The sequence below is a fragment of the Bombus huntii genome, chromosome 18 (assembly GCF_024542735.1).
Source record: "Bombus huntii isolate Logan2020A chromosome 18, iyBomHunt1.1, whole genome shotgun sequence".
Lineage (NCBI taxonomy): Eukaryota > Metazoa > Arthropoda > Insecta > Hymenoptera > Apidae > Bombus > Bombus huntii.
In genome coordinates, this window is record NC_066255.1 from 3,389,254 (window position 1) to 3,406,696 (window position 17,443).

Sequence of the window (17,443 nt, forward strand, 5' to 3'; positions counted from 1 at the left end):
AGATCATTAAAGATCTGTATTTTCTCCGGAGTAGCGTTCTCCCTCGATTTTCCCGGGTTTTGTTCGGCCAGCACGTTTGTGTCTCGCTCTGTACCGTGTAACAGGGAGAGCGAAACGGAGGATGCGACAATATCCGGCGCGCCGGCGTCCGACAACTGATAACGCCAAGGGATGTTTATGTATGTGTTCATAATATGTTTCGAGTTATGCTCAACCCCTTCGAAGCATCGAGGCTATCCGTGCTCGAAATTACAGACACGCGAAATTGCTCGAAAACGAACAATACGTCGGATAAATTTCGAAATTCGAAATTTTCATCTCGTTAATCGAACGAAGGAGAAAAGGCGGCGGATATTGGGGGCGAAAAGAAGTCGCGATCGGAAACTAAAGGATGGACGAGAGGCGACGCGAGAAACGCTATAATTCCGGGCAAATTTTATCGATGCCGAATGAATAAACCTATAAAAAGGGAAGTACTTTCGCCGGCGACTCAATGGTTTTCGTATCTATATGTAAATAAAGTGGAGAGAGAAAGAGAGCAAAGAGAAGCAGAGGGAAGCAGAGAGAGAGAGAGAGAGAGAGAGAGAAAGAAGACGCGAGGGAGGAGCTGAGAGGGGAAAAGAAGAGGCGGCCATTTCTCTCCATGGAGCTGGTGTAATTTACGCGAGGACTGAAGATAGCGAAGGAACTTAATTCACGTGCCGCCGACGAAAAAATAGGATAGAACCACTACCACGAGACGGAACCACCTCGTTCGCTGCTCTTAATTCTCGTTACAACGGAAACGCTGCCCTTATCCGTGGCCAATTACCTAAGCTTATTAACTATTCCGGATAAACGAACTCTCTACTCTGTCTCATTCTCGCGCAATCTACGATCCGTACAGAATGGTTCTTCCTTCGACCGACCTTCTTTATACTACACGTATACATACGTGTCATTTGGAATATCGCGCGGTTGTGGCGAAACGACGAAATACCGTAACATCGGCACGTTCCGTATAAAACGAAACGACCGTGTAGACATTTTTGGTTGTCGGCTGAGCCCGTGACATTCCGCTGGCAATTACATCTCGATAGGAAAGAATACGGTCGACACGGTGTGCGAATCGGGTCCGCGCGACTCGCGTCTCGTGGCCTGGCTATACCTCCGAGTCGAGTGAAATAATAGTTCAGCCTGGATGCCACACCCAGTATTGTGTTCACTCATACTCGTGCCTCTCCTTATGCGCTTGCTTTGGCATTTTACGTAGGTATACATGTCGATGATATACATGTTCCAGCTCGGACGTACTCGACACACGGACGCACGCGCGGTACAAGTGTACAAAAGGGGACGCGTATATAAGCGTACAAAGACGACGAACACGTAGGCACACGGGCAGACCCGTGGCTGGGTCTCCAAGATAGCGAGATACGAATGTCGAGAGAAAGAGACTACGGGGAGAGGGCCAGGGAGGGACAGAAATAGACGGCAAGAGAGAAAGGGAGGTAAGCAAGGAGCAGCGGAAACAAGGGAGGAGGGGATAGCGGGGGTTGGTTTGGAAGAAAGGTGGGGTCGTGGATGAACGAAAGGGGGTTGTATGGGATGATGGCGGTGGCTTTCTGTTCGTTCACGTTCGCTTCCACGTCCCTGCAGACGTGCCAGCCGCTGATCTACGATTCCCTCGCGCATAGCAGACCGCATAACTCTCGTCTTATACCTCTCGTTGAGATCTGGACGACGATATTGCTTATCCGCGTGTTCGAACCGCGACCCGCTTCAAATCCCCGCTAAACAAAGAAGAAACGCGAGAGAAAGATTGCCTCGCGTCTTTAGGGTGGCGTTTCGAGGGGTGGACTTGGTAAATCCGCTCGTTCATTCCGCGCCGGATGAAATATTCTAACGTGAATTTCAAATGGGATAACATTCCGGTCAATTTATAGTTAATAAACATGAGAACGAGAGAGCAGAGATAGTTGGCTGAATGAATTTCACTCGAGAGGGTGCATAAAGTGTCGCGAACCCTTATCCCACGATAGGCGCGGTTGCCTCACGATCGTATGGAAAAACGTCGATAATCCGATGCGAAGGAGAGAGAAACCGTGGGATATAGGAGTTTTACAAAGGCAGCAATTTCCAGACGATCGCGATCATTAATAGGATGGCGACTCGTCTCGTTGAACTGGCCATAAAGAGCGGCGGAAAAACTCGAAAGGTATAAATTCTATTATGACCCTCCGGCGCAGTCTCAAGCATGGTATTACTAAACAACGTTGTCTCTGGACGGAAGCCTTTTAAAAGAATGGAACAAGGGAGACGAAGAAGGTGAGAGGTATTTTGTGGAAGAGATAGCGGAGAGCGAAGCGAGAGGAGAAGATAGCGGCGGAGGAGAAAGAGGAGGAAAAGGAAAGCGTCCGCCCCTTTCCTTGTGCTCGATTCAGGGTTCCAGCTCGTGCAAGCGGTTAACGCAGCCATTTCACGCCTCGAGAAGCATCCAGTTTCCTCATCCAAATTCTAACCAAATTCACGGATATCTCTCCTCCGACAAGCTACGAGGATTTCTATTTAGCAGAAGTTGGAACATGGCGGAGACAATTGAGAGAAGTCGAGGAAGTGCTTCTTCCCGGCCATTGCAAATTAATCCTTCCATCTATACAACCGTGTACGGACCGCGTTATATGAAAACGCTTTACAGTAGGGAATGACAGTTTGTTTTACAAATTACAAAGCGCCGTTCATTCACCGAGGAAGAAAGGAAAAACTACGAAATAAATGCACGCACACTACTGATAAACCAGTGAAAGGGAGGAATGGATAACTCGATAATCGAGATGCTGCATCACGCAGCCCATCGCCTCGAATAACCCTCCGTCAATGTGATCTTCCTACCAACCCTTTAGCCATTTAATCCTTCGTCAATCGGTGGAGTTCGATCGGACTACGGTTATCCCTTAAAACTGCAATTCTTTATGGAATTAAATGGTAATTAACGAGGACGACTTGGTTTCTCGTTCTTCCAACGGAGGGTGAGAATGAGAGGGGACGTCACAAACCGGAAAATCGCGCGCAACGAAATCCCGTGTCGGGGACGCGCAATCAAGGGAATATGCCCATTGAAACGGCGCGTACGTTGTCTGATACCGATACAACATCTATTCCACGGAGAATTTCCATATAGGATTCGGCTTATGGCGGTTGCTGGATGCGCGAAACCGTGCGATCTACGTGCCATCGAATTTTTACGGGCAGCCTCCGTTCTATCAGTTTACCTCGTAAAGCCTCGCGACCCTTTCTGCGTTTTTCCTGGCAGAATGGCTTAAAGTGAGTATCGATCAGAAAGTCTGAGGGAATTACGGTCCATGAGCGATTCTCCATTGCCTATACCAAGTGGTTATATCTGCCATACGTCGTGTGCCATAGGAAAGGGGCGGCAACCGCAGCAGCACGACTGTCCTTCCTCTCACCCTCCGTCGCCATACCCGTACTCGGCTACCCCAATTTCACCCCCGAGAGCCAATATTTATTGATCACCCTCGAAGGCATCGTTCTGTATTCTCTCTGCCTCGCTCTCCTTCTCTTACTCTCGCGCGGCTAGTCTTCCCTATTCTTCCCCCCGCCCCGATTTCCTTCCAACGCCACCTCCTGCACGTTCTCTCGTGGCGAACCTTTTCTTCGTTTTCTCTTTCTGCCTCGTTGTTCCCTCGTTTTCAAGAAAAAGAGAAACACGGGATCGGTCGCGCTGTCGAGACGCTCGCAGCTGTTCTTCGCGATGCTTCTTTTCCCGGCCGCCTCGCACAGGCAAAGAGTTCGTCAACGGGGGAAAGGGAAACGGAGTCGGAAAGCAGCAATAGCAGCCCGGGACTCTCGACGCGATGAAAATTCACCCCACGACTCTTTATATTCTTGGAAGCCTGCCTCCCGTGCCGCTCAAGAATGCCACAGCTCTACACCGAATTCGTGAAATTCGAGGGGGTAGCTCTCTCTCTCGTCTGCTGTGGTAGCAGCATCTGTGCGAGCACGCCTCGCCCCGAATAAATCTAATCTCTTGACACACGATCCGAATTCGGCACGAAACTTTCGAATGGCCGTTTAAAACGCTCACGGGACGAACGCGACGTCGACGAACCAGAAGCGTTTCATCGAGTCGAGTCTTCGGCGTCGTCCCATTCCAGACGGTGATTTCAATCGGTCGTAATCCTCGCGTCGCATATCCTCGGTGTCCCCGATTGAAATCATCCTGCTGGAAATCGACGCCGAAACCTTGAACACGCGAAACGCCTTCTAACTTTAATCATGTTTGAAGAAAGCACAACTCAACTCACCTTGCAACCATGTCCAATGCGGCTTAGCAATATCTTCCTTACCTGTGACAGAGAGAAAAGTCTACGTGAGGATTCAACGTTCTCTGGTTGGCTGGCGTGGACGCGCGCGCGCGCGCGCGCTCGTGTATTCGCAACGGCGTGGAACGATCCGAATAAATCTTTTTCGACGATCGAATTGAACGCAACACCGGCTGGATCTGGAGTGGGTCGGGTACGGGACGAGCGAGAGGTAGAAATCGCCGGGATATCGCGTACATATAATAAGAGGCGTCACTTTTTGAATTATTCGCTGAAAACTGATCACCGCCTGCGCGAAACATCGTAAATCCTGGAAATGTTTAAGCAGCCCGGGCGCGTATAATGCGAGAGCAGCGCGCGCGATCGATCGATCGGAACATTTTAAAACCGAGCCAATGAGAATAACTCGTGGCCCGTCATAAATGAAGCCATAAATCGTATTTAGCCATTCGCCAAGCCGAGGCGATATATCGCGGCATCGGACAACACAATTTTCTATCGGATAGTTCAATTTCTAGATCGAGGATTCATATTTAAAAATATCCGCGCCAATCGCACGGGATTAAACAATTAACGATCCCCAGTGCCCCTTCGCGCCACCGTTACCCCTTCCTTCATCTGTGTCACGTTTGTTCGACGAGCAACCCTCTCCTACCCTCTTCTCGCCCCTTCCTCTTGTTTTTCATTTCGCCGGCGATTTCGCTGGCGCGTGATGAAACGTCGATCGATCAGCTACTGAATGCATTTTGTACGCGGCCATCGAACGCCGGATTGTGTTCGTTAATATTCTATTAGACATGGACAAATGCGTGCCGTGTTTCAACGACACTCCGCGTTTAATCTCCTTCCCTCATTATACATTCAATCTCTCGTAAAGTGAAAATGACGCCCGGCAGGGATTCGCTCAAAGCGGTCCTTTCCATCCGTTTCGAATTCCGGCGAATCAAACACCTGCTGCGATTACCGGCGAACAATGGCGCGGTTTTTTTTACAAATCTTCCGATTCCAGAAATACGCTATAAAATGGAAACGGATTACGATTACAGCACGATACAATAGCGCCACTGATCGTGAAACCAACATCCGCCGCCGTTATGCAAAATTAAAATGTAATGCGAAATGCAATCGGTCAACATTAGCAAACAGCAGCAGACACGGTGCATGATCATCGTAGCGGAAAGGATTAAGTTAATCGCGCGAAATGGGAAATTTCAATTGTCAAACGACTCGCTTCAGAACACGCGGCAATTATGCGCGCGCGCCTCGCCGCGCCGCTTCTAACTCACCGTAATAACAGAATAGTATAATCAATTTCGATCGCGACTCGAATTACGATGCCTCGGTTACATCAATCATTAACTCGTTTATCGTGTAACCGGGCTAGTTAGTCACGATCGTAAAGCAACCTATTGAAAGTATAATGCGGCCAACGAAAAGGGGTAGGCAGGCGGCGGCGGCAGCGATGGCCGCGCATTAAACCAAACACAGCCGTTTTACACGCGCATCGGCTACAAACGTACTGGCCATGATAATCTAACATCTAAGAACAACTTCTTTCCTGCCCAGCCGGGCTCTGTCATCCATATTCTAGTTATTTGCGCACGTGCACGGCCGCCAGCTCTCGACTCGTGCGTCGGTGGTGCCTCTACTCACACGTGGGTGTACACACGCGCGTACCACGTACTTACGTGTGTTCGCACGAGCAAACGCGCCTACTTAAGTCAGATATTATCGGCAGAGGAGGCAATTCGATCGCGTGTACCGAAGCATGGTGCAGCGCTGATATAGAACTACTAAACAGGTCGTAGATCAGCTCGGTTAGTTATAACGCTGCCTCTGCTTTCGCCCCTACCAACACCCCCTTCGACGCTCAACCAATTCCCACCGGTGTTCTGGATCATTTGGCGGCCCGCGGCCGTCAGATGCGCGCATGCACCGCTTCCACGCTCTCTGCGCGCTATCGCGATCCCGTAATTCGCCCTTCCATCGACTCTATGATTTTTAGAAACGATTTCGGGGAAAAAAACCACATCAACGGACAACGCCAACCACCCCAGGGGAACTGCGCTATTTTTACGGCTGTGGGATACAACGCTGCGAGATTCGTCGATCGCTGGAAATAAAGCGCTCCGCGATAGCTGGTTCCCGCGTGTTCCATTCACGCCCCGTTCTCTCTCTCTCTCTTTTTCCATGTCTTCGTCTGTTTCTCTGCAGCTTGGAATCGCGGTTTTCCGCTCAATCTCGCCCCGTCTTCGAGTATCGGCCTCCTTTTTCTCATCCCTTTCTCGCTGCGCGATTTCAACGGATCGCAGTGAGTGGTTCGATGGTCGCAGATCTTGAACGAAACGCGGAGTTGTAAATCAGCGAGGAAATCTCATATCCCCGGCGAAAGCCGCGATGGCGCCTCGTTCTTTCGTACGGCCGGCTACGGCCTCCGACCGACGAATTGATAATTCAAGAGGGAACGCGTTATTGGCTCCCGAAGTGAAAATCTGCAGACCGGTGACTTACGACACATTGCCGGTGACTGGTTATTAGATTATTGGTCGTATCGACAGCTCGTGCGTTGGCTGCCCGATATAGGGTGGAAGGCAGGAGTCAGAGAGGCAGCCCGACAGGGTGGAGAGAGAGAGAAAAGGGGGTAGGTTCGGGGGATGGCGATGGCCGGTGATGGTGTCGCTGCTTGTGGGTCGCGTACGGACCACGTACAAATATAGAGGGGACCCCGGGGTGTGAGGGGTGACTGAGAGGCAGAGGAAGAGCAGGGGGGCCAGCGGCGGTGGGACAAAATGGGGAGACCGTGATAACGATAACGTACGATCGGCATTAGCTGGCGGCTTGCAGCGGCTGATGGATGCGCTAATTATCAGCAAGCAGGAGTTACAGTGTTTCGCGTAGCCGTCCGCGCGCGCGGACGATCACTATGCGTTTCCGATAGAGACCATCGTGAAAAAAGAGATTACGCGCGGCACGGTGAAAAAAAAAACACGAAAAATCCGGAATTGCCGAGCATTTCACGTGACGGTTTTGGCTGGGAAAATTCGAACGAGCATCTGCCCATTTGGAACGGACCCTGTACCTGTACAGAGCGTCGATCTTTCGATCGGCCAAATCCGAGCCTACGTCCTGATCGCCTCGTGTTGCATAATTTGCAAATTCGCTATTGTTATCGCGATTGTGAAAATGGCGGTCTGAATGAAATTCAGGAAAAAGGCAGAAATTGAAACAAGAGATAAAGAAATAGTTTGTCTTGCAAACGAAGCTATTTCTCTGTTTCTTTGATTCTTTTTTTTTTTCTTTTGGCGAGTTTAAAAGGAAGTCGACGATAGAAAATCTATTTCGTTGGCGATCCGAACGGACGATACAAAAGCGGTCCGACCAATTTTCTTCCCTCTTACGTTCAATTTCGAAGAGCGGAATCGTAGTTCTCGCACATCCGTGTAAACCTATACGTATCCGGAAACCGCAAGCTGCGGTCTAAGCCCTAGATGCATCTACGTAACATAATCTACGATAGCGGGCGGCGCGTATATAGCGCACGATCGGTCGAGATCCGGTGCCCCGTAATGAACATTGCGCTTGTTTATTTAATGGGAAATTCGGTGGCGCCATAAAGCTCGAAGAAGGGGGTGAAACCTATTAAATTTATGTTTTCGGTTTACCCGCTCTGACGGATCGCAATGCCCGCACGCGTCGACCTCTAGCAACCCCCTGTCGTGGTTCCACCACCCTCCACCCACTTGCACCGCCATTTCTACCACCTACTACTCCCTTCCACCCAGCTTTCCTCTATCTCCTCTACCCTCTTTCTCTTCCTCCCTCATTCAATTTCTCCCGCTCTCCCTTTCTCTCTGTTGCCAGCATTTACTCTGTTCCTCCCTTTCCAAACGTTCACTCGAGCACTCGTCTCTGTCGCTCTCTCTCTCTCTCTCTCTCTCTCTCTTTGTTTCCATGTGTTTGTGTTTACCGTATTGGTCCAGTGTAATCCAAATGGAGATATATATTCGCAGTGGCTAGCGGGTTCGGCCAGGGTTCCGTGAACCACGTTGCGGCACCCATCGTGACGGACAGCGCCGCGTCAGCGCGTAAAGCATCATCGCGTTTCTGCGGCTCGCCGTACGTTTCGTTGCTCACAATGGGCCGAAGATCTAAAATTGAACTCGCACGCGGTCATCGATCCAGCGCGCACCGCGTAATTTTATTGCCAATGGTCTCGAGTTTATCTTCTTCGAGTTCTTCCTCCATTGAAAGTTCAAATTACTATCGAGTCGTTTTGTTCGAAGAAACTTATCGTTTAATTCTTTTGAAGAAAATTTATTCTCCGGGTCTTTCTAATAAATCACGAGTACGTCTAATAAAACTCGAATAAATTCACATCTCAAGTGCAAACTTTCGTATCGTTATCACAGCATCTTCCGACAATCGAGACATTTCCTTCTCGGTAAAAGTTTCTGTTTTAACAGGTCGAGTAGCTAATGCCTGGTAACCCTCGAAGAATCTGGCATAGGAAAAACGGCCATCCTGCAACTTTATCCCTTTTGAATCCCCCTAATTGCCAAATTTTCCTCGCCCTTAATTTAGTGTTATAATTGCTTCCTACCCCTTATAAGGGGTTGCCCGCTGGTGCCTCAGTTGCCGTGATACCGCCACCCTTGCGCCCTTCCTTATATCCATACCCTCCTCCTCCGAAATATCCTTACCCAGCTTGCCTTCTTCGTCCTCGGTGTTCCGTCGTCCCTCTGTCTTTTATCACGGTATTTCCAAATAGCCTAATAAATTTGTACTCGATGCGCATTTAAACGACTCGGTAGGTCCGCCATCGATCGCTGCTCGTTACCACTGACAATCATTGGGCATTAACGAACGATTCCTTTCGCTCGTGTCCCCTTGCCGAATCGTCAAGAGATCGCTTGCAACGATCCATGGATGATATGGAAATCTCGGTGTAGATAAATAGCCTAATACATAGGGTGTTTTCATAATTATAGGATAAAGTATAATAATTGCACGACGTGGGAAGGAAATTTCGCTTGGTGTACAATTAACTGAAATTTATTTATTCGGATGCGAATTCTCAGGGGAGGAAAATCGACGAACCATTTGTCCCTCGATAAGTTGCACTTTTTTTCCAAATGAATATTTCCCAAGTTCTCGATTATAATTTGAAGTGTGAGTTAGAAGCGTACTCGATACGAGCAATACGCGAGTCGACTCTACACGTGCAGCGCGTGCCATTCTGTTTGCCACGCGGTCACGTCTGCGAGCGTTCATGTTTGTCCAACATAGTGAACACGAAACTTGAATGAGTTTTTATGTCACCGAACACCTCGCAATAATAAAGCGATAATTTTGCCTCGACCAACCCGGGATACGATCCCCCGCGTCTATTTTCGCAACTTCCACTAAATTTAGCTGTTTACCGCGGACTCTTCGCACGTTTTTCGAGGCTGCAGCTTTCCACCTCCGGACCTTTTTATCTCCAGGTCAAATGTCTTATAGAATCGCGAAAATCTATATCTATCGCATCTTCGACCATCGTAGCAATAAATATGCTATTCAGGAAAAACCTAATGCCAACGATACGCAAGATTTTCCATTTCGTATTACAAAAGCGACTTTCAACCAGTGTTGTAAGACTATTTATTGCTATTAACTGGCGTTACAAAACTATCTAAGACAGTTTCATTTATCGTAGCCCTTCACCCAACCAATCGAAGTTTGTGTACAGATCGAAAGATTTGATGGAAAGTCCACCAGGTCGAATTGATAGAAACGTCCACTGCTCGTTCCATGGACGTCCCCTTTTCTATGGAACAATGCGAAGGAGAATGTGAAAAGGTCGCGATACGTCGAGCAGAGAGGAAATGCACGAGATACAAAGGCATCTGACGTGGCAAAGCGCGTTTGGCAGAGTCAATATAATTTCGGCGCGGCACTCGGATGTCGTTGAACGTAAATACATATACATTGAGCCACATCCGGGGCCATATAGACTGTCTGAAGAAACTACTCGAAACGACGTAATAACGGCCGAAACATGGCTATGTATGCGTTATGCGTACGCTATACGGTAGTTGGTGTACATAAAAGTCAGTTTACTTTCGGTTTACATGGCAGTCTAGGTACACGGCTAGCTAGTACATATCGCAGAGAGTCGTTCAGCTTGCCGTCCCCATTGCGACCAGCAGCCACACCAATGGATCGACCGTTGGAGGTTTCTTTTCGAGGCCCGCGCCTCGTATATATCGCCTCGCGTACACACACACACAGAGAGAACCGAGTCTACGATCGAATGGCTGAAAGTTCTAGCGTCTAGGCAAAAATGTGTCCGGAATCATGGCGTGCTTATTCTCCGCTCTAACGACCCAACCCCCGCGAGATAACTTGTCCAGCGGTGAAATGGCCCACAAATAAGCGAGCGATAAATCAGCGCGACAAGAAAAATCGTGGCGACATGCCGTGACCGTGAACACATTGCCCGCCATTGTGTATTATCGAAGTTGCTGCTTTCTAAAAAGAAAGGACGTTTAAAAGATTTGCGAAACAGAGAAATTGCCTGCCATTTTACGGAAATAATCGCCACCGTACGAATTTTCCACGATGCTTTGTAGCGTAATTTTCATAGCAAGTACTCGAACATTCTCGATGGAATATTCAGTTTCCACAAGGACTATGACTAGAAGGATCTAGTTAGCGGGTCGTTAACAACTTGGAGATACCGTTACCAACACCCCTCCCTGCCCGTTCTCTTTTATTACTCTGGAAAATTCTCGTCGACCACGACGACAACGACAGCGTATAAAAACAAACTCGTTTAAAGAAGAATAACGCCCGGTTGTGGTTTGGTCGTCGAAACGAAAGAAGCGGCCGCATAACGCAGGCTGGAAAAGAACGAAGGGAAGAAAAAGCGGTCAAAAGAAAAAGATTCGCGCGACAGCACCAAGTTTCTTCGCGCGATGTTTTATTTGGCGGCCGCGAGCGTTGCGAGAGTCAAAGCACGGATCCGCCACTGCCGCCGGGGCGAAGATACAGCGAAGTAAAGTGGCGGGCGTTAGACTGAAGGTAGGAGTGTATAAAGGCCCTGCCCAGTCACCGCAAACTTCTATTCCCACCTCCTGCACCCCCGGCACGCTACCCTGTTACCACCCCTCCGCAACCCCCGGCGCATACCGGCTACCAAAGGGTTCGTAAAAGTTGGGGACGCCCGGGATATTTACGCGTCATCGTAAACTCTAGGCGTCTTCTTACTTACCCCAGGATACACTGGCGCGCTACCTCCGGCTATAGCCAGATACAACCCCTTTTCTTCGGCACGCCGCCCGTCCGGCTCGAGATTATTACGCCGCTATCAAATGGCTGCGTTATTTCGTCTGGCGTGCTCGAAAAATGCATCGTTTTCGCTTATACAGTGACTCGTCGAGGGGTTCGTGCTCTCGATCGTTCATACCGAGGGATTGATGCTTTTTAGGATACAAATTTCCAAATTTTTGTCGATGATAATGAATGTTGGCATAATTAGATTTAGTTAATGATGATAATATTGCTAGCGATAAGAATTTGGAACATCTTATTATGAATCCTAATTTAGTATTACTTCACTCTATTGTTGATACTGAGGGATTGATTTTTTACGACGCAAATTTCCAAATCCTTGTGGATGATAATAAATAGTTGGCATAATTAGATTTAGTTAATAATGATAATATTCTTAACGATAAGACTTTGAAAAATCTTATTATGAATCCTAATTTAGTATTACTTCACTCTATTGTTGAATAATAAATGTTGGCATAATTAGATTTAGTTAATGATAATAATATTCCTAGCGATAAGAATTTGGAACATCTTACTATGAATCCTAATTTAGTTCAATACATGTCGTCGATGATAAAAAGCTTGAAACTTGAGCGTATTATTTCACTCTATTGTTGATACTGAGGGATTAATGTTTTACGACACAAGTTTCCAAATCCTTGTGGATGATAATAAATGTTGACATAATTAGATTTAGTTAATGATGATAATATTCCTAGCGATAAGAATTTGGAACATCTTACTATGAATCCTAATTTAGTTCAATACATGTCGTCGATGATAAAAAGCTTGAAACTTGAGCGTATTATTTCACTCTATTGTTGATACTGAGGGATTAATTTTTTACGACACAAGTTTCCAAATCCTTGTGGATGATAATGAATGTTGACATAATTAGATTTAGTTAATGATGATAATATTGCTAGCGATAAGAATTTGGAACATCTTATTATGAATCCTAATTTAGTATTACTTCACTCTATTGTTGATACTGAGGGATTAATTTTTTACGACGCAAATTTCCAAATCCTTGTGGATGATAATAAATAGTTGGCATAATTAGATTTAGTTAATAATGATAATATTCTTAACGATAAGACTTTGAAAAATCTTATTATGAATCCTAATTTAGTATTACTTCACTCTATTGTTGAATAATAAATGTTGGCATAATTAGATTTAGTTAATGATGATAATATTCCTAGCGATAAGAATTTGGAACATCTTACTATGAATCCTAATTTAGTTCAATATTTGTCCTCGATGATAAAAAGCTCGAAACTTGCGCGTACTATTTCATGATTTTGTGTGAAATATTAAGAACTTAATCCTTGTGTCGAAACTCGGGTGCTCGTTTCATAGAAAATCAAAATTACCATAGATTCCTGTTATTTAAAAATCTTTACGTTTACCTCTAGAGTTTTGTTAATTACGGATGCAAAATTTTGCTAAGTTATTTATATGTCATACAAAAGTCAAATTAATTTCCAACTACGCGATAGTTTGTCATTCGAGCTAAAAAAAGAATACACAGTTTGTGAAAAGACAATCGAAGATTATTGGAAAAGTATAAAACAATATTACATTACAAACGACACTATTATAAAAATAACCATGTGAATGAGCATTTTTATTATTGAAATATGGATTAAATACATTTCCAAACGATTTACATAAGTATCATAGAATTTTTCCCAATTTTTATAACGCACGTCCCTTTTCGTTGTATTAAATTCACGCCGCTCATTTTCCGTTCTATCATTTTCACGCATCTGCTTCAAACGTTTGTTAATTATTATCCTCGCAGGATCACTTTACAAGACATTACAACCTCTCAAGAATTTATATATCATGAATTAAGAATCACACGTTTAGATAGCTTTAAATGTACACATAAATTAATTCTGAGAATTTCAACGCGAAGCGTTTCATTCTGTCGTTTGATCGAATTAATTTTTAAAGATTTCAGATAATAACGATTTTCAGGTAGATATCGCGCTAATGAAGGAATTAAGATCAATTAGCAATTTAATTTGTAACACAGAAGGATCGGCCGAGTAAATTGCTCTATTCAGGCAATCGCCTGTTTCCTTTTTCCTAGCATTAGCATCGGAGAATGGTTAATGCGAATGGCACAGGTATCCTCACAAATATGGCCTCGAGGTAAACGTGAAATTCGAAAGAACGCAGAACCAAGCTATGCGAACACAGTTTCAAACGTATCATTTCGTCAGACATCTCGCTCAATGAATTAAGTTATCCAGGCTGATGGATTCTACCTTGATAAACATAATACTTAAAAATGGCTCTTTCATCTACCTACAGTTTATGAGACGATAGAAAATATTCAAAATAATTCTTCGGGTTTGTTTTTAGCTGTCTGAAATATTATGTACAAACATCGTTAAAAAACAGTGGATTATACTAAATCGAAGACTGCGAAGAATTTTAATCGAGGACTCTTCATTTCTCAATTGAACTATTTCAAGTTCTATCTTGATAATCATAATAATTAAAAATGGCTCCTTAATCTACCTACAGTTTATGAAACGATAGAAAATATTCAAAGTAAATTCTTCGGGTTTGTTTTTAACTGACTGAAATATTATATACAAATCTAATCGAGGACTCTTCATTTCTCAACTGAACTATTTCAAGTTCTGCCTTGATAATCATAATAATTAAAAATGGCACCTTCATCTACCTACAGTTTATGAGAAAATATTCAAAGTAAATTCTTCGGGTTTGTTTTTAACTGACTGAAATATTATATACAAATCTAATCGAGGACTCTTCATTTCTCAACTGAACTATTTCAAGTTCTGCCTTGATAATCATAATAATTAAAAATGGCACCTTAATCTACCTACAGTTTATGAGAAAATATTCAAAGTAAATTCTTCGAGCTTGTTCTTAGCTGTCTGAAATATTATATATAAACATCGTTAAAAAACAGTGGATTAAACTAAATCGAAGACTGCGAAGAATTCTAATCGAGGACTCTTCATTTCTCAATTGAACTATTTCAAGTTCTATCTTGATAATCATAATAATTAAAAATGGCACCTTAATCTACCTACAGTCTATGAGAAAATATTCAAAGCAAATTCTTCGAGCTTGTTCTCAACTGACTGAAATATTATATACAAATCTAATCGAGGACTCTTCATTTCTCAACTGAACTATTTCAAGTTCTATCTTGATAATCATAATAATTAAAAATGGCACCTTAATCTACCTACAGTTTATGAGAAAATATTCAAAGTAAATTCTTCGAGCTTGTTCTTAGCTGTCTGAAATATTATATATAAACATCGTTAAAAAACAGTGGATTAAACTAAACCGAAGACTGCGAAGAATTCTAATCGAACACTCTTCATTTCTCAATTGAACTATTTCAAGTTCTGCCTTGATAATCATAATAATTAAAAATGGCACCTTAATCTACCTACAGTCTATGAGAAAATATTCAAAGCAAATTCTTCGAGCTTGTTCTCAACTGACTGAAATATTATATACAAATCTAATCGAGGACTCTTCATTTCTCAACTGAACCATTTCAAGTTGAATTTCAAGTTAATTCGAAGTAGAAGTTTTTCTATTCAAGCATTCAACTATTTGCCGATCAAACTTTCCTCTAACGCATTTGTTATAATACACGAGAACTTACAGACGGAATAAGACGTGGAATCAGCGGATAGTCATGCATAAGGTCAGCGATCGAAACTTCACAATGGTCTATTTCAGTCCGTTCTACGACTTTCTATCATTCGTCATGCACTCGGCCGCAGGAGAGTTGTACACGCGGGAACACATGTTTGCCAAGATTCCTCCGCCCTTCTCGAAACCGCTACGTCCGCACCGCAATTGATCGGTATATTTTCGAATTGGCCCGCTGTATTTAACGGACACACACCGTCTGCTGAATTTCATACGCGTTGTTCACAGTCGTGCACGGTGAACCCTGCCTATTGCCCTCTCTCGCCGTATTTATAGACGATGTTTCGTCTATTTTCTATGTATTTTACAGGCAGTCGGTGGACGTTCAACCGTGGCGTTTGCATCTCGTTCGATTTTACTCGGCGCGTGACACGCCAGTTACCTCCGCTATCCCCCGGTTCGAATATTTTTAACCCCCTCTCTGGCCGAAAGGATTTTCCAAAGTTACAGTCGCGCCGGATATTTATGTATCGTAAATTCGGAACGCCTTCCACCCCAAACGCTCCAAGACACGCAGGCTCCTTCTCCTTCCCCATTCCGAATTACCCCAGAAACTAGATACAAGTCACCCCTTCGGAACGCGGTAGCCTTCCTCCGTAATTATCCTACCAAATGGTCACATTGTTTCGCATGCCTGACCTGCTTAAATTAAGCGAAACTGCGTTTCGTGCGGCTGAAAAACTTACGCTCCGTTTAATACGCCCGATGACGAGGTCGAATCGAATACGAGAAAATGCTTGTCAATGTTTGCTTTTCCACGGCAGAGCAGTACCTTTTATTTCCGCTCGATACGCTTCAACCTTTTGCCGGCAAAATGTTCGTGTATCTTGAACTATATGACAAAAGAACTATACGAAATTGTGTAATTTAGGACGTGAAGATATTTGCCTGACGGTTAAGTAATCGAACTTGAAGATACGTCGATGATTATTTTGCGTCAATATAGCGCCACCAGTTACCAACCACCCTGTAGATCTAAATCGCTCGTTTCGCGAGAAGATACGCGTGTATCGTTTATAATTATTAATTCGTCGACTTATTGTGTTAAACAATCGTATACGATAACACTGTGACCGAACACTCAGAGGCTTAATTTTCATTCGATAGTAAATCCAAGCATATCATTTTTTACGCTATCGATCCTACCATGTTTCGATCTTCTGATTAGTTTTAGTTTTTTTTTATTTGGAAATAGTTTACGATCAATTGTCATTGAGAATTATAAGTAAATTATTCTGGCGTGTAACTATAACGTGACTATATTCGAGTATTATAACGCGACTATAATAAATGATTGATGTTTGATGCTAGCTGAATCTGATGTTTGAATGTTCGACTCGTCGGTCGTCGGAAAACTTTCTCTCGCAACGTTTCCCATTTTATATTATTTTATCGAATTACGTACGATCCATTTTGTTCTATCGAAATAAACATCAGACAGACTATCTTTGTACAAAGACGTGTTTCTAAAATAAAGACACTTTTCCGACAACCTAATGCAATGCGTTATGATCCAAAAAACCAAGAAATTCGACGATCTTGGTCCTCGTCGTGTCCCTCCAATTACCACGGTAATTTTATTGGGAAGAAAAAAAGATTACAATGATAATCACGTGCTCGATCAACGATTTCAAATCCGGTCATTCAAAAGCTATCTATCTGCTGTTCGTTCCACGATCCGGTAGCTTCTTCCTTTACATGGCTTGGCACGTTCAATGGCATTTCGATATCGTGTCAAAGGCAGAGAGAGGAAGACAGAGAGGTGGAGTAGTCGCGCGATACGAATCGAAAGTTGAGGGAATATCGAGCGACGATCTTAAAAATAAAGCCACACGCTATTTCCGATAGTCCGTCGCGTCGAGCACAGATTACGTTTCCATCGAACCGGTATAAAACAACAGAAACGTGCGATTCCAGCGTACGACCAATTCACCGACTTCGTCCTTCCAGTTTCTGCGTCTATGTTCGCTGGAAGTTTGTCAGGACAGTCTTAAAAATACAGAGAAGTCGATCTGTAGCAATGGCGAACGGTTGGTTCGGAATGGAAAACGCTAAGCTCGTTGGTTCGTTGGTTCGTGCATCTAAAG

General features: G+C 44.5%; 1 protein-coding gene across 1 annotated transcript in view; it reads right to left on the reverse strand.

The window, feature by feature from the left end:
* The window catches only part of LOC126875578 (homeobox protein abdominal-A homolog), a 147,604-nt gene that overhangs the window by 73,506 nt on the left and 56,655 nt on the right, over positions 1-17,443 (reverse strand). The window contains exon 3 of the mRNA XM_050638530.1: positions 4,305-4,346. Within this exon, the coding sequence (XP_050494487.1) occupies positions 4,305-4,346 (42 nt within the window). The remainder of the gene's footprint in view (positions 1-4,304; positions 4,347-17,443) is intronic.